Raw genomic sequence first — 20,850 nt, 5'->3', positions numbered from 1 at the left:
TCCCTTGACTCCACTAGTCCCTAGAGCTTTATCTAACTCTCTCTTAAATCCATCCAGTGACTTGGCCTCCACTGCCCTCTGTGGCGGTGGAGGCCAAGCCATCAATGAGATAGATGAATGTTACCAACATCGATCGTCGGCCATGTTGGTAACCGTTCTCAACGTCCATTGTTGGCGGGAGGTCATAGATAGATCAGGGGGTATGGAGAGAAGGCAGGTACAGGATACTGAGTTGGATGATCAGCCATGATCATATTGAATGGCGGTGCAGGCTCGAAGGGCCGAATGGCCTCTACTCCTGCACCTATTTTCTATGTTTATGTTTCTATGTTTAATTAGTATGGGAGTCGGGGGTTATGGGGAGAAGGCAGGATAATGGGGTTAGGAGGGAGAGATAGATCAGCTGTGATTGAACGGCAGAGTAGACTTGATGGGCCAAATGGCCTAATTATTCTCCTATCACATGAACTTAACTGAGAATTGAAAAATTATTTTTAGATTTAGCCTCAAAGGATTTATGAGAAATGACACACAAAATATTGTTCGTAGCAAACTTGTTTCATTATTACGAGGCACTAGGTTATTTGCAGCATCTTTGTCATAGAGTCATAGAGTCTTATAGTGTTGAAACAGGCCCTTCGGCCCAACAATTCCTGGAATGGCCAGATTGACATCTAATGAAAGAATGGGTCGGCTGGGCTTATATTCACTGGAGTTTAGAAGGATGAGGGGGAATCTTATAGAAACATATACAATTATAAAAGGACTGGACAAGCTAGATGCAGGAAAAATGTTCCCAATGTTGGGCGAGTCCACAAACAGACTTAGAATAAAGGGGAGGCCATTTAAGACTGAGGTGAGAAAAAACTTTTTCACCTAGAGAGTTGTGAATTTGTGGAATTCCCTGCCACAGAGGGCAGTGGAAGAGGCCAAATCACTTGATGGGTTTAAGAGAGAGTTAGATAGAGCTCTAGGGGCGGGTGGGGTCAAGGGATATGGGGAGAAGGGGAGTCAAGGGATATGGGGAGTCAAGGGATATGGGGAGAAGTGGAGTAAAGGGATATGGGGAGAAAGGTTATTGATTGGGGACGATCAGCCATGATCACATTGAATGGCTCGAAGGGCCGAATGGCCTCCTGCACCTATTTTCTATGTTTCTATCGCTATTTATCATTCCGGCTTCATGTGCTTTCTGCGTCATGGCTTTTCTGCGTCGTGTCCTTTCGGCATCTTGGCTTCTGTGTCTCGTCCTTCTGTGCCTCGACCAGGAGCCATTCACAAGGAGGTACAAATTGCCAAACAAATTTACTTCACAACTTGGACGGGGGATTGAAAAATAACCTCGGGGCAATTTAAAAATGAGATGAAAACGTACATAAAACTGCAACCCTCCCCCCCCCACCAAACCAGATGGAGAAACGAGGAACTGCAGATAAACAGTCCTTTTGAGAATTAACCAGCATCTGCAGTTCTGTGCTTCTGCCAAGGTTTATAACAATTAAAAAAAGACACAAACTGCTGGAGTAACTCAGCGGGTCAGGATGCATCTTTGGGGAATATCTAATAGGAAGGAACTGCAGATGCAGGGATAGACACAAAGTGCTGGAGTAACTCAGCGGGTCATGATACATCTTTGGGGAATATCTAATAGGAAGGAACTGCAGATGCAGGGATAGACACAAAGTGCTGGAGTAACTCAGCGGGTCATGATGCATCTTTGGGGAATATCTAATAGGAAGGAACTGCAGATGCAGCGATAGACACAAAGTGCTGGAGTAACTCAGCGGGTCAGGATGCATCTTTGGGGAATATCTAATAGGAATGAACTATAAGATTTATTGATCTGGAGAAGGGTTTCGGCCCGAAACGTCACCTATTCCTTCGCTCCATAGATGCTGCTGCACCCACTGAGTTTCTCCAGCATTTTTGTCTACCTTCGATTTTCCAGCATCTGCAGTTCCTTCTTAAGCAAAGTGCTGGAGTAACTCGGCAGGCAGTTCTTTCTTAAGCAAAGTGCCTGAGTAACTCGGCAGGTTAGGCAACATCTCTGGAGACAAGGGATAGGCGATGTTACTGGTCGGGACCGTTCTTTGGTGATTGTATGGAGAGGGGTCGGAAAGGTACAAAGGAGAAAGGAAGACTTGCTTCCAGTCCCCCCCCTCCCCCTACGACGGGACCCTACCCAAAACGTCACCCGTACGTTTTCTCCAGAGATGCTGCCTGACCCACTGAGTTATTTCAACACTTTGTGTCTTTCCCGGGAAAACGTGGATGGGCATTTCGGGTCGGGACTCGACCCTCAGTCTCAGTCTGAAGAAGGGTCCTGGCCCGAAACATCGCCCATCCACGTTCTCCAGAGATGCTGCCTGATTCGCAGAGTTACTCCAGCACTTTGCGTCTATCCCTGGAGAACGTGGATGGGTGAGGTTTCAGGTGGGGCACGGACCCCCCTCAGTCCCTTGTACGTTCTCCCCGTGAGTTTCCTCCGGGTGCTCCGGTTTCCTCCCACACTCCAGGGTTGTAGGTTAATTGGCTTTGGTAAAAATTGTAAAATTGTCCCCAGCGTGTGGGATAGTGTTAGTGTGCGGGGATCGCTGGTCGGCACGGCGGCTAGTCCTTCTCTCCATAGATGCTGCATCACCCGTTGAGATTCTCCGGCGTTTTGTGTCCTACCTTCGGACGTCACTGTACCTCGGTACAGGTGGCAACAAAGTACCATTGTTCCATGTTTTCCCAAGATCCGTAAGCCAGCCAACACCGTTTGGGGAGAACAGGGACGGGAAGGCAGCTAACTTGTGCTCGACTCAACGTGGAAACAATCGGGAGCCCGCCGTTGCAATCTCACCTCATTGGCGGGTCCAAACTTGTCTTTTCAGTGTTCTGACTCGTTAGGATTGGGTTTGGGGTTCAATGAAGATCGGTCATTAGATTTGCTGGATGACTGTCCTTTGCTCATCAATCGATCGTCGGCCATGTTGGTAACCGTTCTCAACGTCCATTGTTGGCGGGGACCTCCAGAATCCCACGGTGCAATGGGGGTGCAAAATGGCCTCCGATATCCCAGGTGGCCGCTGGACGGAGCGGACGACAGATCCGGCCAGCCTGTGTGTGTTTTTTTTTTTCTTTCTTTCTTCTTCTACTTTCTTCCCTTTCCCTCTCCCGCTCCCTTCAGAAGAACTTGTCGTCGATCCTGAAGTGGGGCTTGCTGACGTCGTCGGGGTTGAGGAAGACCGAGATGGACTTGCCCTGGTTCTCCGTCACCAGCTGCTGGAGTTTGCGGGCCAGCCCGTCGTCCTGTCCCGCCGTGCCGTCGGCCTGAGAGGAGTTGTGGCCCGGCGAGGCACGGCGCTGCTGCTGCTGCTGCTGTTGCCGCAGCTCCTGGGCCAGCTTGTTGGCCGCCTTGGCGTGCTCCACGGCGCTGCGCAGGTGATCAGCCGGGTCGGAGCGCACGGACGAGAGGCGGCACGCCAGCAGCAGCACCGTGGCGTCCGAGAGGTCGTCGAACATGTTGCACTGCGGCAGGAAGTAGTTGGGGCACGACCTGTTGACCAGGCAGTGGGCGAGGTCGTCCAGGAGGCCCAGCAGGAAGTGGGCGGCATTGTCGGGCTGGGCGAGGAAGCTGGAGGGCAGGCGGTCACAGGCCCAAAGCATCAGGCTCCTCAGGTGGTACGGGCTGATGGCCCTGGGCCGGGAGAGCAGCTTGACGATGATGGCCTTGTAGGCTTGGTAGGCCTGGATCAGATGGACGGAGATGCACTTCTTCAGCTGCACCTCGCTGCGGGAGAAGGCCAGCCGCCACTCGTTGTCCCGCCGGCCGTGCCGCGAGCAGGCCGGCACCAGGTAGAAGCCGCTGATCACCTCCTCCTCGGTGATCTTGCCGTCCCAGAAGTGGTTCTCCATCAGCCAGTTCTGTGCCACGGCCGGCCAGCCCTTGAAGGAGACCACCGGCACGATGTCGTAGAGCAGGCGGCTGCGGCCGACGGCCAGCACCACCGTGACCGCCGTGCCGTTCCGGGCCACCGCCGAGACGGCCGGCACGCCCCGCTGCGGCCGGCCGCGGATCTCCTCGATCACCGCGCACACCGAGCGGTGGAACCAGTCGGCCACCTTGGTGGGGGAGAAGTAGTAGCCGCCGCCGCCACCGCCGCCGGGCTCGCCCGTCTCCGCCGGCTCCGTCTCGGTGCAGCAGTCCTTCCACCGGGACATGGTGGCCTCGCTGAAGAGCCGCAGGCTCAGCCAGGAGTGGCACGGCGGGGAGTGCCGCATGTCCAGCGTCACCGGCTGGTTGCGGTCGTGCAGCTTGAGGGCCGGCACCAGCAGGGTGAAGTCCACGTCGTAGTCCGTGCCCCGCGCGTAGTCCCCCAGCTCGTCGGGGTTCATGTCCACCACGCCCTCGCGCACGCCGCCCGACAGCAGCAGGTACTCGTTGGACACGGGCAGCTTGTGGTCCAGTTTCTGCACCAGCCCTGCGGTGGGGGAGGCAAAGGGGGAGCAGCGTTCAGTTTCTCCGCAGAGCTGTTCTAGGCCTCGCCCGGGATGCTAAAGAACACGGGAGCTTGCCATCTCCGTCATTAAAGACCCTTACCACCCATCCCACCACATCCTCGCCATTCTGCCATCTGGGAAGAGTATCAGCTGCAGAACCAGCAGGATGCTCACAGCTTCTTCCCACCAGCAATAAAAATGCTTAACGGACTGTGTCCCCTCCCCATACAAAAACGAATGGCATTGGGGGTTCAGTATTGATGTGGATAGAGAACTGGCTGGCAAACAGGAAGCAAAGAGTAGGAGTAAACGGGTCCTTTTCACAATGGCAGGCAGTGACTAGTGGGGCAGCGCAAGGCTCAGTGCTGGGACCCCAGCTATTTACAATATATATTAATGATCAGTTGTACGGGGTCTTGTTGAGACCACACCTGGAGTATTGCGTACAGTTTTGGTCTCCAAATCTGAGGAAGGACATTATTGCCATAGAGGGAGTGCAGAGAAGGTTCACCAGACTGATTCCTGGGATGTCAGGACTGTCTCATGAAGAAAGACTGGATAGACTTGGTTTATACTCTCTAGAATTTAGGAGATTGAGAGGGGATCTTATAGAAACTTACAAAATTCTTAAGGGGTTGGACAGGCTAGATGCAGGAAGATTGTTCCCGATGTTAGGGAAGTCCAGGACAAGGGGTCACAGCTTAAGGATAAGGGGGAAATCCTTTAAAACCGAGATGAGAAGAACTTTTTTCACACAGAGAGTGGTGAATCTCTGGAACTCTCTGCCACAGAGGGTAGTTGAGGCCAGTTCATTGGCTATATTTAAGAGGGAGTTAGATGTGGCCCTTGTGGCTAAGGGGATTAGGGGGTATGGAGAGAAGGCAGGTACGGGATACTGAGTTGGATGATCAGCCATGATCATATTGAATGGCGGTGCAGGCTCGAAGGGCCGAATGGCCTACTCCTGCACCGAATTTCTATGTTTCTATGTAAACGGGTCCTTTTCACAATGGCAGGCAGTGACTAGTGGGGTACCCCAAGGCTCAGTGCTGGGACCCCAGCTATTTACAACATATATTAATGATCTGGATGAGGGAATTGAAGGCAATATCTCCAAGTTTGCGGATGACACTAAGCTGGGGGGCAGTGTTAGCTGTGAGGAGGATGTTAGGAGACTGCAGGGTGACTTGGATAGGCTGGGTGAGTGGGCAAATGTTTGGCAGATGCAGTATAATGTGGATAAATGTGAGGTTATCCATTTTGGTGGCAAAAACGGGAAAGCAGACTATTATCTAAATGGTGGCCGATTGGGAAAGGGGGAGATGCAGCGAGACCTGGGTGTCATGGTACACCAGTCATTGAAGGTAGGCATGCAGGTGCAGCAGGCAGTAAAGAAAGCGAATGGTATGTTGGCTTTCATTGCAAAAGGATTTGAGTATAGGAGCAGGGAGGTTCTAATGCAGTTGTACAGGGTCTTGGTGAGACCACACCTGGAGTATTGCGTACAGTTTTGGTCTCCTAATCTGAGGAAGGACATTATTACCATAGAGGGAGTGCAGAGAAGGTTCACCAGGCTGATTCCTGGGATGTCAGGACTGTCTTATGAAGAAAGACTGGATAGACTTGGTTTATACTCTCTAGAATTTAGGAGATTGAGAGGGGATCTTATAGAAACTTACAAAATTCTTAAGGGGTTGGACAGGCTAGATGCAGGAAGATTGTTCCCGATGTTGGGGAAGTCCAGGACAAGGGGTCACAGCTTAAGGATAAGGGGAAATCCTTTAAAACCGAGATGAGAAGAACTTTTTTCACACAGAGAATGGTGAATCTCTGGAACTCTCTGCCACAGAGGGTAGTTGAGGCCACAGTTCATTGGCTATATTTAAGAGGGAGTTAGATGTGGCCCTTGTGGCTAAGGGGATCAGGAGGTATGGAGAGAAGGCAGGTACGGGATACTGAGTTGGATGATCAGCCATGATCATATTGAATGGCGGTGCAGGCTCGAAGGGCCGAATGGCCTACTCCTGCACCTAATTTCTATGTTTCTATGTCAGGACTGTCTTATGAAGAAAGACTGGATAGACTTGGTTTATACTCTCTAGAATTTAGAAGATTGAGAGGGGATCTTATAGAAACTTACAAAATTCTTAAAGGGTTGGACAGGCTAGATGCAGGAAGATTGTTCCCGATGATGGGGAAGTCCAGGACAAGGGGTCACAGTTTAAGGATAAGGGGGAAATCCTTTAAAACCGAGATGAGAAGAACTTTTTTCACACAGAGAGTGGTGAATCTCTGGAACTCTCTGCCACAGAGGGTAGTTGAGGCCACAGTTCATTGGCTATATTTAAGAGGGAGTTAGATGTGGCCCTTGTGGCTAAGGGGATCAGTGGGTATGGAGAGAAGGCAGGTACGGGATACTGAGTTGGATGATCAGCCATGATCATATTGAATGGTGGTGCAGGCTCGAAGGGCCGAATGGCCTACTCCTGCACCTAATTTCTATGTTTCTATGTCAGGACTGTCTTATGAAGAAAGACTGGATAGGCTTGGTTTATACGCTCTAGAATTTAGGAGATTGAGAGGGGATCTTATAGAAACTTACAATATTCTTAAGAGGTTGGACAGGCTAGATGCAGGAAGATTGTTCCCGATGTTGGGGAAGTCCAGGACAAGGTCATGATCATATTGAATGGCGGTGCAGGCTCGAAGGGCCGAATGGCCTCTACTCCTGCACCTATTTTCTATGTTTCTATGTAATCTTCTCCACACTTTCTCCGCACTCCTCGCCCTTCTGAAGCGGCTTTTGGACGGGCACGTCACTGCCAGGGGAGGTAGTTGAGGCAGGGACTATCCCGATGTTTAATTCCCCTGTCCCACTTAGGATACCTGAACGGAAACCTCTGGAGACTTTGCGCCCCACCCAAGGTTTCCGTGCACCTAATGTCTATGTTTCTACACATACACCCCCACATCTAACCTCGCCCAACACCTCTCACGTAGACACCGTTCGGTGTCAATGCCTGTTTTTGGTTCTATTTTTAGGCCTATTCTAGAGATGATCATTTTTAACTTGTATGTATTTATTTCTGTTTTTTATTAATTGCGCTGACAAAAACTGATGAAACAATTTTTTGTTTCTTCTGTGTATGCAAGTACTCGGTGAAAGGACAATACAGTGAATGCTGAATACTGTACGCTCTGCTCTCCCTGTGACCATGTGGGTTTCCCCCTGGTGGGCTCCGGGTTTCCTCCCACGCTCCACACTCCCGGCACTTCAACTCCCCTCTCCCATTCCCAATCTGACCTTTCTGTCCTGGGCCTCCTCCACTGTCAGAGTGAGGCCCAGCGCAAATTGGAGGAACGACATGTAAAGTGGAGTCATGAACATGAACTGTGTCTTTACTACATAACCGTTGCTGCCCTAGCTGTACGTGGTCTGTCACCGGAGCTAGAGAGGGATCAATGGGTGGGGAGTTTGCAATTATACTTCTGATATGGGGAGTGGTTAGTAGTGGTGAGGTCACTATATTAAAGGTACATGCACATGGCATCTACACGACACCTCATGTTTCGCTTGGGTAGTTTACACCCCAGCGGTATGAACATCGAATTCTCCAACTTCAGATAGCCCTTGCTTTCCCTCTCTCCCTCCATCCCCTTCCCAGTTCTCCCACTAGTCTTACTCTCTCCAGCTACATTCTATCTTTGTCCCTGGATAGACTTGGTTTATACTCTCTAGAGACTGGATAGACTTGGTTTATACTCTCTAGAATTTAGGAGATTGAGAGGGGATCTTATAGAAACTTACAAAATTCTTAAGGGGTTGGACAGGCTAGATGCAGGAAGATTGTTCCCGATGTTGGGGAAGTCCAGGACAAGGGGTCACAGCTTAAGGATAAGGGGGAAATCCTTTAAAACCGAGATGAGGAGAACTTTTTTTTTCACACAGAGAGTGGTGAATCTCTGGAACTCTCTGCCACAGAGGGTAGTTGAGGCCAGTTCATTGGCTATATTTAAGAGGGAGTTAGATGTGGCCCTTGTGGCTAAGGGGATCAGAGGGTATGGAGAGAAGGCAGGTACGGGATACTGAGTTGGATGATCAGCCATGATCATATTAAATGGCGGTGCAGGCTCGAAGGGCCTACTCCTAATTTCTATGTTTCTATGTCCCGCCCCCTCCCCTGACATCAGTCTAAAGAAAGGTGTCGACCCGAAACATCGCCCATTCCTTCTCTCCATAGATGCTGCCTCACCTGCTGAGTTACTCCAGCATTCGATTTTACCAGCATCTACAGTTCTTACTTACACAGACTTTTAGATGAATGGGCTTCAGTAAAATTGTAACTTGTCCTTCATGAGTAGGATAGTGTTAATATAGGGGGTGATCACTCACCGGCGTGGACTCAGTGCTCACCACTCTAATTTGAGGAAGGACATTCTTGCAATTGAGGGAGCCCAGCGTAGGTTTACAAGGTTATTTCCCGGGATGGCGGGACTGTCATATGCTGAGAGAATGGAGCGGCTGGGCTTGTACACTCTGGAGTCTAAAAGGATGAGAGGGATTCTCGTTGAAACATATAAGATTATTAAGGGCTTGGACACACTAGAGGTGGGAAACATGTTCCCGATGTTGGGGGAGTCCAGTATCAGGGGCCACACACACACACACAGTTTAAGAATAAGGGGTAAGCCATTTAGAACGGAGACGAGGAAACACTTTTTCTCACAGAGAGTGGTGAGTCAGTGGAATTCTCTGCCTCAGAGGGCGGTGGAGGCTGGTTCTCTGGATGCTTTCAAGAGAGAGCTAGATAGGGCTCTTAAAGATAGCGGAGTCAGGGGATATGGGGAGAAGGCAGGAACGGGGTACTGATTGGGGATGATCAGCTCAAAGTGCCAAATGGCCTACACCTGCACCTATTGTCTATTGTCAAACCGTCAAAACCTGTCCTATCCATGTACCTGTTTAATTGTTTCTTAAACGTCGGGATAGTCCCTGCCTCAACTACCTCCCCTGGCAGTGACATGACTGTCCAAAAGCCGCTTCAGAAGGGTGAGGAGTGCGGAGAGAGTGTGGGAAAGATGATATTGTTTCTGCGCTGTATCTCTAAACCAAAGGAGGTCAGTCTATCTTGGCACCGTGTTCAGCACGGACATTGTGGGCCGAAGGGCCTGTTCCTGTGCCGTTCTGTTCTATTTTAGACACGTTCCCTGACAATCACAGCTGGGAAGTCACGCGAGGCCAAGTACTGGAACCGAGTGGTTAAACAAGCAATGTACAAAAATAGGCAAAAGTGACTCACCTTCAGTTCCTCCCATATATAACTCTGCAAAATTACACAATGCAATTGGGATTATAGTACAGGAAACTATTCCGATCACTCTCTCCCCCCCCCACCCCCCCCCAAACAAACCAATGTACAGTTCCTTGTCGTCAATACATCCATCTGTGGATTGATGTTAAAAATATAAGAAAATATAAGAAAATTTATATTTAGTCTCAAATCAGGCCTTTCTCCGGTAGATGAATACAGAAAGGCAAGTCTAGGCTTGCCTCAGGTTGCTGTGTATTGAGATGCAGGAAGATTGTTCCCGATGTTGGGGAAGTCCAGAACAAAGGGGCCACACACACGCAGTTTAAGGATAAGGGGGGAAATCTTTTAGGACTGAGGTGAGAAACACATTTTTTTCCCCCACACAGAGAGTGGTGAATCTGTGGAATTCTCTGCCACAGAAGGTAGTTGAGGCCACACAGTTCATTGGCTATATTTAAGAGGGAGTTAGATGTGGCCCTTGTGGCTAAAGGGATCAGGCGGTATGGAGAGAAGGCAGGTACAGGATACTGAGTTAGAAACATAGAAAATAGGTGCAGGAGTAGGCCATTTGGCCCTTTGAGCCTGCACCGCCATTCAATATGATCATGGCTGATCATCCAACTCAGTATCCCGTACCTGCCTTCTCCCCATACCCCCTGATCCCTTTCGCCACAAGGGCCACATCTAACTCCCTCTTAAATATAGCCAATGAGCTGTGGCCACAACTACCTTCTGTGACCACAACTACCTTCCAGAGATTCACCACCCTCTGTGTGAAAAATGTTTTCCTCATCTCGGTCCTAAAAGATTTCCCCCATATCCTTAAACTGAGTTGGATGATCAGCCATGATCATATTGAATGGCGGTGCTGGCTCAAACGGCCGAATGGCCTACTCTTTTACCTGCGGGACACCTTAATGGCCTACCCCTTATTCTTAAACTGTGTGTGACCCCTAGTTCTGAACTTCCCCAACATTGGGAACATTTTTCCTGCAAATAGGCAGGCTCGAAGGGCCGAATGGCCTACTCCTGCACCTAATTTCTATTTCTATGTTTCTATATAGCCTGCCCAAACCTTTAATAATGTTATGTGTTTCTACAATTCCAGTGAATACAAGCCCAGTTGGCCCATTCTTTCATCATATGTCAGTCTCACCATCCCGGGAATTAACGTGGTGAACCTACGCTGCACTCCCTCAATAGCAAGAATGTCCTTCCTCAAATTAGGGGACCAAAACGTCACTTATTCATGTTCTCCAGAGATGCTGCCTGACCCGCTGAGTTACTTTGTGTCTTCCTCCAGCTAAACGCCATTTGATTGCTTAAGAATGTGACCTCCCTGCCCAAGGCAATTCTTTTGCACAAAGTCTCCCCTCGGCAGCAAAAATAGTCATCGGCAAAGTTCAAATTCCAAATGGAAATGCAGTGGGATTGAAGTCCAAGTCCTCCGAGTGCTCTGACTCACACTCATTCAATGGGAATTGAATCAGATGAGTTAACGTTGCTCAGGAACAAAATCCCAAACAGACCCTGGCCTGGCCTGGCCTGGCCCATTCACTTCACTTTATGGAGGGTTTAGTTTAAAGAGTTTAGTTTAGTGAGTATGGTTTAATTTAGTTTCGAGAGTGCTTAGTTTACTTTAGTTTAGAGAGTGTTTAGTTTAGAGAGTGTTTAGTTTAGTTTAGTTTAGAGAGTTTAGTTTAGTTTAGAGAGTTTAGTTTAGTTTAGAGAGTGTTTCATTGAGTTTAGAGAGTTCAGTTTAGTTTAGAGAGTTTAGAGTTGTAGTTTAGAGAGTTTAGAGAGAGTTTAGTTTAGTTTAGAGAGTTTAGTTTAGTTTAGAGAGTTTAGTTTAGTTTAGAGAGTGTTTCGTTGAGTTTAGAGAGTTCAGTTTAGTTTAGAGAGTTTAGTAGTTTAGAGAGTTTATAGTTTAGAGAGTTTAGTTTAGTTTAGAGAATTTAGTTTAGTTTAGAGAATTTAGTTTAGTTTAGAGAATTTAGTTTAGTTTAGAGAATTTAGTGTAGTTTAGAGAGTTTAGTGTAGTTTAGAGAGTGTTTCGTTGAGTTTAGAGAGTTCAGTTTAGTTTAGCTTAGAGTAGTTTAGAGAGTTTATAGTTTAGACAGTTTAGTGTAGTTTAGAGAATTTAGTTTAGTTTAGAGAGTGTTTAGTTTAGAGAGTTTAGTTTAGTTTAGAGAGTTTAGTTTAGAGAATTTAGTTTAGTTTAGAGAGTATTTAGTTTAGAGAGTGTTTAGTTTAGTTTAGTTTAGTTTAGAGAATTTAGAGAGAGAGTTTAGTTTAGTTTAGAGAGTGTTTAGTTTAGAGAGTGTTTAGTTTAGAGAGTTTAGTTTAGATTAGAGAGTTTAGTTTAGTTTAGAGAGTTTAGTTTAGTTTAGAGAGTTTAGTTTAGTTTAGAGAGTTTAGTTTAGTTTAGAGTGTTTAGTTTAGAGATACAGCACTGAAACAGGCTCCACAGCCCACCGAATCTGTGCTCACCAGCGATCCCCGCACACTATCACTATCCTACACACTAGAGACAATTTACAGGAGCCAATTAACCTGCATGTTTTTGGAGCGTGGGAGGAAACTGGAGCACCCAGGAGGAAAAGGCACGCAGTCACGGGGAGAACGTACAAACTCCATACAGACAGCACCCGTATTCAGGCTCGAGCACGGGTCTCTGGCGCTGTGAGGCAGCAACTCTACCGCTGCCCTTATATAAATGGGCCGAAGGGCCTATTTCTGTGCTATACTTTTCTATTTGTAGGAAGGAACTGCAGATGCCGGATTAAATCGAAGATAGACCCAAGAAGCTGGAGTAACTCAGCGGGTCAGCTAGCAGCTCTGGAGAGAAGGAATAGGTGGCATTTCAGGTCGAGACCCGAAACATCACCTATTCCTTTTCGCATGAGGTGCTGCCTGACCCGCTGAGTTACTCCACCTGCCTGACCCGCTGAGTTACTCCAGCTGCCTGACCTGCTGAGTTACTCCTGCTGCCTGACCCGCTGAGTTACTCCTGCTGCCTGACCCGCTGAGTTACTCCACCTGCCTGACCCGCTGAGTTACTCCAGCTGCCTGACCTGCTGAGTTACTCCAGCTGCCTGACCCGCTGAGTTACTCCAGCTGCCTGACCCGCTGAGTTACTCCTGCTGCCTGACCCGCTGAGTTACTCCAGCTGCCTGACCCGCTGAGTTACTCCAGCTGCCTGACCCGCTGAGTTACTCCAGCTGCCTGACCCGCTGAGTTACTCCTGCTGCCTGACCCGCTGAGTTACTCCAGAGGTACTGCCTGACCCGCTGAGTTACTCCTGCTGCCTGACCCGCTGAGTTACTCCAGCTCTTTAAGAAGGGTTTGAAGAAGGGTTTCGGCCCGAAACGTTGCCTATTTCCTTCGTTCCATAGATGCTGCTGCACCCGCTGAGTTTCTCCAGCACTTTTGTCTACCTTCGATTTCCCAGCATCTGCAGTTCCTTCTTAAACAGGTAATACCTGACACGTCGCCCATCCATGTTCTCCAGAGATGGTGCCTGACCCGCTGAGTTACTCCAGCTCCAGCTCTGAGTTACTCCAGCTCTTTGTGTCTATCTTCTGTTCTGTTCTACATTGTGCTTAGCTTAAGATGTCGGGGAAAACCCACGCAGGTCACGGGGAGAACGTACAGACAAGAGACCGTTGTCGGGATCGAACCCGGGTCTCCGACGCTGCACGCGCCGTGAGGCAGCAACTCTACCGCTGCGCCACCATTCACTTTCTATTAGCTTCACTCACCCAGCATTGAGAATATGAAATCCTTGGCTGTGTGTACTTCCAACGCCCGCTGATCGTCAAAGTCCCTCATCTCATGCTTGCCGAACTCCTGGATCAGTTTGGTGATCTCCTCGATCCGAGCTCCCGAGTGGAAGTCCAGGTCATTCAAGGGCTTGGCCGATGCCGGCTTGGAATTCGGCGTTGAGTCCCTGCCAGACGGTGTCGGGAGAGCCGCCATCTCCACAACGCGGCGTGGAAGTCAAACGCAGGGTCTCAACGCGGATTGTCAACCTCTCCCTTCTCTCCAGAGATGCTGCTGCTGCTGCCGCTAAGATGCCGGTCGAGTTACTCCAGCTTTTTGTGCCTATCACATTCGGGCAGAGGTGAAAGGGATTAACGTCCTGCAGTCATCTCAGCAATCCAGCATTAGTGGCAGGAATAGCTTTGGATTGAATTTAGTCCCGAATCTTTAGACGGTTTCACTGACAGGTGAAGAGTTTGTTTTGTTGCTGCTCCGGGCCACACAAGTACGGAGAATCAAAGATCTTCATCGGAAAGTCTGAAAGAGGAGAGACTAGACGTTAGAAATTAGTGCAGTGCTCCGAATTATAAATCCGTTGCGGTGGGCCACATCCCAGTTTTTGAGGCAAGGTCTCGACTTGGAATGTCCACCATCCATCAACTCTGCCTCCACAGATGCTGCCCGACCTGCGGAGTTCCTTGAGGTTTCGAGGTAAAGACTGCATCCCGACTTTTCAAATACTTTACTAAATGCATGATCTGACTCGGTATGTTTAAGAAGGAACTGCAGATGCTGGAAAAATCGAAGGGAGACAAAAATGCTGGAGAAACTCAGCGGGCGAGGCAGCATCTACGGAGCGAAGGGACTCCTCCATAGATGCTGCCCCACCCGCTGAGTTTCTCCAGCGTTTTTGTCTACCATCTGACTCAGTATGTTATATTGACCCACCCATTTTCTACTAAGTGCAAAGAGCACGGGCGGGATATTTACATTTCCAACCATGTTTAACATGATCGAAAGATCCAGCGACGGAAACAGGCCCCAGTCCACGCCGACTATCGATCGCCCTGTTCAATGTTATTACTAGTTCTATGCTATCCCACTCTGGCATCCACTCCCTACACACCAGGGGGCAAATTACAGATTGAACTAGAAGCCCGCACATCTTTGCAGACCACACACACACACGCACGCACGCACGCAGGCACACACACACACAGGACGCACGACGCACGGAGAGGGGGACACGCACACGCACACACACACACACAGGGAGATGGAACCCGGGAGAGAGGGAGGGAGGAGGGGGGGGGGGGGGAGGGGGGAGGGGGGGGGGGGGGGGGGTGAGGGGGAGGGGAAGGTGGAGAGGAGAGGGGAGGGAGGGTGGGGGGGGGAGAGAGCGAGAGGGGAGGAGAAAGGGAGAGATGGAGGGAGGGGAGGGAGGAGAGGGGGAGGGGGGGAGAGGGAGAGGGAGAGGGGGGCAGGGGAGAAAGGGGGAGAGATGGAGGGAGGGAGGAGGAGGGAGGGAGGGAGGGGGTAGGAGGGGGGGGGGGAGAGGGAGAGGGGGAAGGGGGGAGGGGAGGGAGGGAGGGAGACACAGAGACGCGAACACACACACACACAGACGGACACACACACACACACACACACACACACACACACACACACACACACACACACACACACACACACACACACACACACACACACACACACACACACACACACACACACCACACACACACACACACACACACACACACACACACACACACACACAACACACATCGACCTGAAACTTCACCTATTCCTTCTCTCCAGAGATGCTGTCCAACCCTGAGTTTTAGTTTAGAGATACAGCGCGGAAACAGGCCCTTCAGCCCATGCCGACCAGCGATCCCCACGCATTTAACACTATCCTACACCTTCTATTTACCAAGCCAATTAACCTACAAACCTGCACGTCTTTGGAGTGTGGGAAGAAACCGAAGATCTAGGAGAAAGCCCACGCAGGTCACGGGGAGAACGTGCAAACTCCGTACAGACAGCACCCGTCGTCAGGATCGAACCCGGGTCTCCGGCGCTGTGAGGCAGCAACTCCACCGCACTTGAGCTTATTGTGTCTAACTTTTCTTCCTTCTGACCTCCGTATAGTCAGAAGTAACTACAATCCTACCAAAACGGTGAAGTAATGCTGGTGCCTGCTTTAACCTGGAGCTAGGGATGGGCAGGGGAAATCGTGGCTGGCAATGTTGGGTGTCAACAGTGAAAACCAGATGAGCAACCGATTCAGCCATTTCCTCCCCGCCCCTCCCACAGCTACAAGAACTCACACAGCACGGAAACAGGCCCGTTGGTCGTAAGTGATAGGAGTAGAATTAGGCCATTCGGCCCATCATTCATCATCGTTGAAAACATTAGCGGGGGAGTGGCGCTGGTTTCTGACGGGAACGGTGACGGACGCACCACACATCTCTGTCCTCCAGTTCCTGCGGACTTCCACCGCCGGAAGTATAGGATTTTGGTGTGTGTGTGTGTGCTTTATCATCGTTCCTTAAGGGGCTGTCCCACTGCGGCAACCTAATTTGCGAGTTTAGAAGAGTTCAGGAGAGTTTGGAAAAAATGTCATGTTGAAGACCTCCTGGGACTATGTTGAAGGCCAGCTTTTAGTAGCTTGGGGGAAATTGGACACCGAATAGTGGAGAGTGAAGGTGACCTCCTTCGACTATGCTGAAGACTCTACGACAACCCGCGATTACCTACGAATTCCTCGTACACTAGCACTGTCCTCCACCTTAGGGACAAGTTTCAATAAAAGCCAATTACCCTACAAACAATAGACAATAGACAATAGGTGCAGGAGTAGAGGCCATTCGGCCCTTCAAGCCAGCACCGCCATTCAATGTGATCACGGCTGATCATCCCCAATTAGTACCCCGTTCCTGCCTTATAACCATATAACATATAACAATTACAGCACGGAAACAGGCCATCTCGGCCCTACAAGTCCGTGCCGAACAAATTCTTTTTCCCCTTAGTCCCACCTGCCTGCACTCATACCATAACCCTCCATTCCCTTCTCATCCATATGCCTATTCAATTTATTTTTAAATGATACCAATGAACCTGCCTCCACCCCTTCCACTGGAAGCTCATTCCACACCGCTACCACTCTCTGAGTAAAGAAGTTCCCCCTCATATTACCCCTAAACTTCTGTCCCTTAATTCTGAAGTCGTGTCCTCTTGTTTGGCCTTCTCCCCATATCCCCTGACTCCGCTTTCTTTAAGAGCCCTACCTAGCTCTCTCTTGAAATTATCCAGAGAACCGGCCTCCACCGCCCTCTGAGGCAGAGAATTCTTTAAGAGCCCTATCTAGATCTCTCTTGAGACCTGCACGCCTTTGGAGTGTGTGGTGGGGTGGGGGGGACTGGAGCTCCCGTAGAAAACCCACGCAGGTCACGGGGAGGACGTGCAAACTCCTTAAGGACAGCACCCGGAGTCGGGATTGAACCCGGGTCTCCGGCGCTGTGAGGCAGCAGCTCTACCGCTGCGCCACCGTTCTGGAGAAAATGGAGGGGTGATGTTTTCGGACGAAGGGTGGTTGCCTATCCTGCAGAAGAAGTCGGTTTTGCTGTTCGCTGAAGATTCCAACATCTGGAGTCTCTTGTGACTCCACCGCTCATAGAAACATAGAAATTAGGTACAGGAGTAGGCCATTCGGCCCTTCGAGCCTGCACCGCCATGCAATATGATCATGGCTGATCATCCAACTCAGTATCCCGTACCTGCCTTCTCTCCATACCCTCTGATCCATTTGGCCACATCTAACTCCCTCTTAAATATAGCCAATGAACTGTGGCCTCAACTACCCTCTGTGGCAGAGAGTTCCAGAAATTCACCACTCTCTGTGTGAAAAAAAGTTATCCTCATCTCGGTTTTAAAGGATTTCCCCCTTATCCTTAAGCTGTGACCCCTTGTCCTGGACTTCCCTAACATCGGGAACAATCTTCCTGCATCTAGCCTGTCCAACCCCTTAAGAATTTTGTAAGTTTCTGTAAGATCCCCTCTCAATCTCCTAAATTCTAGAGAGTATAAACCAAGTCTATCCAGTCTTTCTTCATAAGACAGTCCTGACATCCCAGGAATCAGTCTGGCGAACCTTCTCTGCACTCCCTCTGCAAAGCATGCACATCTGGAATTGGACAAATCTGATTCAAGAAACACTGCTGATAAAACTAAAGAACCGGAAAATCTTTGCCTCGGGCTAAGATCTTTCTGCCCGAGCGCTATCTGAGTATGAATGCTATGTCAAAGATTAACAGCATCGCGGCCGTGCCAATAGCAAACAGCCCTTAGATTTATTAAACAAACTCGTACTCACTGAAGCGTATAGCAACAGGTGATAGCAGGTTTTGCTGGTCCCTACAATGTTTCTTCCCACACTCCACAAACGATTTTTCCACTAGTTTAGTTTAGACAATGGACAATAGGTGCAGGAGTAGGCCATTCGGCCCTTCGAGCCATTCAATGTGATCATGTCTGATCATCCCCAATCAGTACTACGTTCCTGCCTTCTCCCCATATCCCCTGACTCTGCGTTTAAGAAATGAACTGCAGATGCTGGAAAATTGAAGGTAGACTAAAATGCTGGAGAAACTCAGCGGGTGCAGCAGCATCTATGGAGCGAAGGAAATAGGCAACGTTTCGGGCCGAAACCCTGAAGGAAATAGGCAACGTTTCGGGACGAAACCCGGAAGGGTTTCGGGCCGAAACGTTGCCTATTTCCTTCGCTCCATAGATGCTGCTGCACCCGCTGAGTTTCTCCAGCATTTTTGTCTTCCCCGACTGCAGAAGGACCTCTGTCTTGAAGAGCCCTATCTAGCTCTCTATTGAAAGTATCCAGAGAACCGGCCTCCACCGCCCTCTGAGGCAGAGAATTCCACAGACACACAACTCTCTGTGAGAAAAAGTGTTTCCTCATCTCCGTTCTAAATGGCTTACTCCTTATTCTTAAACGGTGTGGCCCCTGGGTTCTGGACTACCCCAACATTGGGAACATGTTTCCTGCCTCCAAACCCTGTCCAAACCCTTAATAATCTTATATGTTTCAATAAGATCTCCTCTCATCCTTCTAAACTCCAGAGTGCACAAGCCCAGCTGCTTCATTCTCTCAGCATACGACAGTCCCGCCATCCCGGGAATTAACCTTGTGAACCTACGCTGGGCTCCCTCAATAGCAAGAATGTCCTTCCTCAAATTAGGGGACCAAAACTGCACACAATACTCCAGGTGTGGTCTGACTAGGGCACTATACAACTGCAGAAGGACCTCTTTGCTCCTATACTCAACTCCTCTTGTTATAAAGGCCAACAGGCCAAATGCACACAATTTGCTTTCCCTTACACTGCAGAAGGACCCCTGCTGTATACTGTATTCGTTCAGAGACACACAGAGACGCGCAGAAACAGGCCCTTCGGCCCACCCCACCGAGCTCGCCCCCGACCAGCGATCCCCGCATACTAACCCTATCCCCCCCACACACACACACCAGGGACAATTTACACCAAGCCAATTCACCTACAAACCTGTACGTCATTGGAGCTCGGGAGGAAACTGATGATCTCGGAGAAAACCCACGCAGGTCACTGGGCGAATGTGCAAACTCCGTACAGACAGCACCCGTAGTCAGGATCGAACCCGGGTCTCTGGCGCTGTAAGAAATAGATATGCAACATTTCAGGTCAGGACCCTTCTTCAAAGTAAAAAGACAAAAAGCGCTGGAGTAAATCAGCCGATTAGGCAGCGTCTCTGGAAGACATGGATAGGCAATGTTTCTTGTCAGGACCCTTCTTCAGACTAATTGAAAGCTGAACATATTTGGTTTGGAGGCACAGGTAAAATAAACATCATATAAGGCACCCTCCACATCCCCCCAACTATGCTCAAGTTCATTTTTTGGAGGTTGGTCGTAGACCAGGTCACCACTGTAGAGGGGAACTGCACCAAGCTGCACATGCAAGACATCTAGATAACCTGGTGGAGGTGGTGCGTCTGCTCGACTGTCTGCATGTGTACTCTATCTGCCCATCTCTCTCTCTCTTTGTCTGTGTGTCTATCTCTCTCTCTCTCTGTCTGTCTGCCTCTCTCTCTATCTATCTCTCTCTCTGTCTGCCTCTGTCTCTCTCCGTCTCTCTCTCTCTCCGTCTCTCTCTCTCCCTCTTGTCTGTCTGCCTATTTCTCTCTCTCTCTCTCTGTCTGTCTGTCTCTCTCTCTCTCTCTCCTCTCTGTCTCCCTATCTGTCTCTCTCTCTGTCTGTGTCTGTCTGTATATCTCTCTATCTCTGTCTGTCTATCTATCTCTCTCAGTCTCCCTCTCCCTGCCTCTGTCTGCGTGAGTGATCCCTTCTGCAGTCAAACTGCCTGCCCTCACCTCACCTGGGCATTGTGACCATTTGTTGCAGGAATGCAAGCACATGAATGTAGTGGAAAGGAAATGTGGTTGCCTGGGATGATCGCAGCGCAGGTAGCGGGTGAGGGGGGGGAGGAAAGGAGGAGGGAAGGGGGAGGAGGATAGGAGGGAGGGAAGGGAGTGAGGAATATGTAGGGAGGGGGAGGAAAGGGGAGGGATGGGAAGAGGAGGGGAGGGAGGAGGATGAGGGGAGGAAGGGATGAGGGAAAGATAGAAAAAAGGAAAGAGGGAAATGGGGAGGATGAAAGAGAGGAGGAAAGGAAGAGGAGGGGGGGAGAGAGAAGAAAGTTAAGGAGAGAGAGAGATAGATTAGGAGAGGAGAGAGGAGGAGGGGAGGAAGAGGAGGGAGTGAGGGGGAGAAGAGAGGGGGAGGGAAGAGAGTTGAGTAAAGGGGGGTAGAAAGGGGAGGAGAGGGGAGGATTGAGAGTGCGGGCATGGAGAGAATGAGGAGAAGAGGAGAAAGGAGAGGAGGTTGAGGAGGAGAATAGGAGGAGAGGTTTGAGGGGAGGTGGGAGAGAGGAGAGGTTGCAAGGAAAGAGAGGAGGAGTGCCGGAGGAGGAAGATGTGAGAGAGAGAGGATTATAAGGGATAGAAGAGAGGAGGAGGAGTTAGACGTAGAAGAAATTACCATGACATGAGGGTATGAAGAGGAGATGAGGAAAGATTGAGTTTCCTGAAGAGGAATGGGAGGACGATTTAATTGGTAGATTGTGAGGGTATGGAAGAAATCTGAGGACCGAGTAGGAGCTTACTTTTTCAAGGATTGAGTGAGGAAAAGGATTAATAGCAAAAGATGTATTGTTTCCGGGAAACATTAAGCTAG

At 49.6% G+C, this 20,850-nt stretch overlaps 1 protein-coding gene across 2 annotated transcripts; it reads right to left on the bottom strand.

Moving 5' to 3' along the window:
* Positions 1 to 3,140: 3,140 nt before the first annotated feature.
* Positions 3,141 to 19,302, bottom strand: LOC129715364 (nucleotidyltransferase MB21D2-like). 2 transcript variants are annotated; one of them, XM_055665236.1, is made up of 3 exons: positions 19,145 to 19,302; positions 13,559 to 14,096; positions 3,141 to 4,466 (listed from the first exon to the last, which is right to left on the bottom strand). In XM_055665236.1, the coding sequence occupies exons 2-3, from the start codon at positions 13,773 to 13,775 to the stop codon at positions 3,169 to 3,171; spliced, it is 1,515 nt and encodes a 504-aa protein (XP_055521211.1). In that variant the 5' UTR covers positions 13,776 to 14,096; positions 19,145 to 19,302; the 3' UTR covers positions 3,141 to 3,168. The 2 variants fall into 2 exon arrangements, with proteins under 2 accessions (XP_055521211.1, XP_055521213.1); XM_055665238.1 differs by having other exon boundaries at positions 19,137 to 19,283.
* Between the last annotated feature and the right edge of the window lie 1,548 nt (positions 19,303 to 20,850).

This window comes from Leucoraja erinacea, unplaced genomic scaffold (genome assembly GCF_028641065.1).
Source record: "Leucoraja erinacea ecotype New England unplaced genomic scaffold, Leri_hhj_1 Leri_113S, whole genome shotgun sequence".
NCBI lineage: Eukaryota > Metazoa > Chordata > Chondrichthyes > Rajiformes > Rajidae > Leucoraja > Leucoraja erinaceus.
This window is presented reverse-complemented; position numbering and strand designations above follow the sequence as displayed.

Excerpts from the sequence above, each read along its gene's own strand:
- LOC129715364 (XM_055665236.1), bottom strand. The coding sequence starts at position 13,775 with ATGGCGGCTCTCCCGACACCGTCTGGCAGGGACTCAACGCCGAATTCC. Across the intron at positions 4,467-13,558 it reads TTTCATATTCTCAATGCTGG|GGCTGGTGCAGAAACTGGAC; the intron begins GTGAGTGAAGCT and ends CCCCCACCGCAG.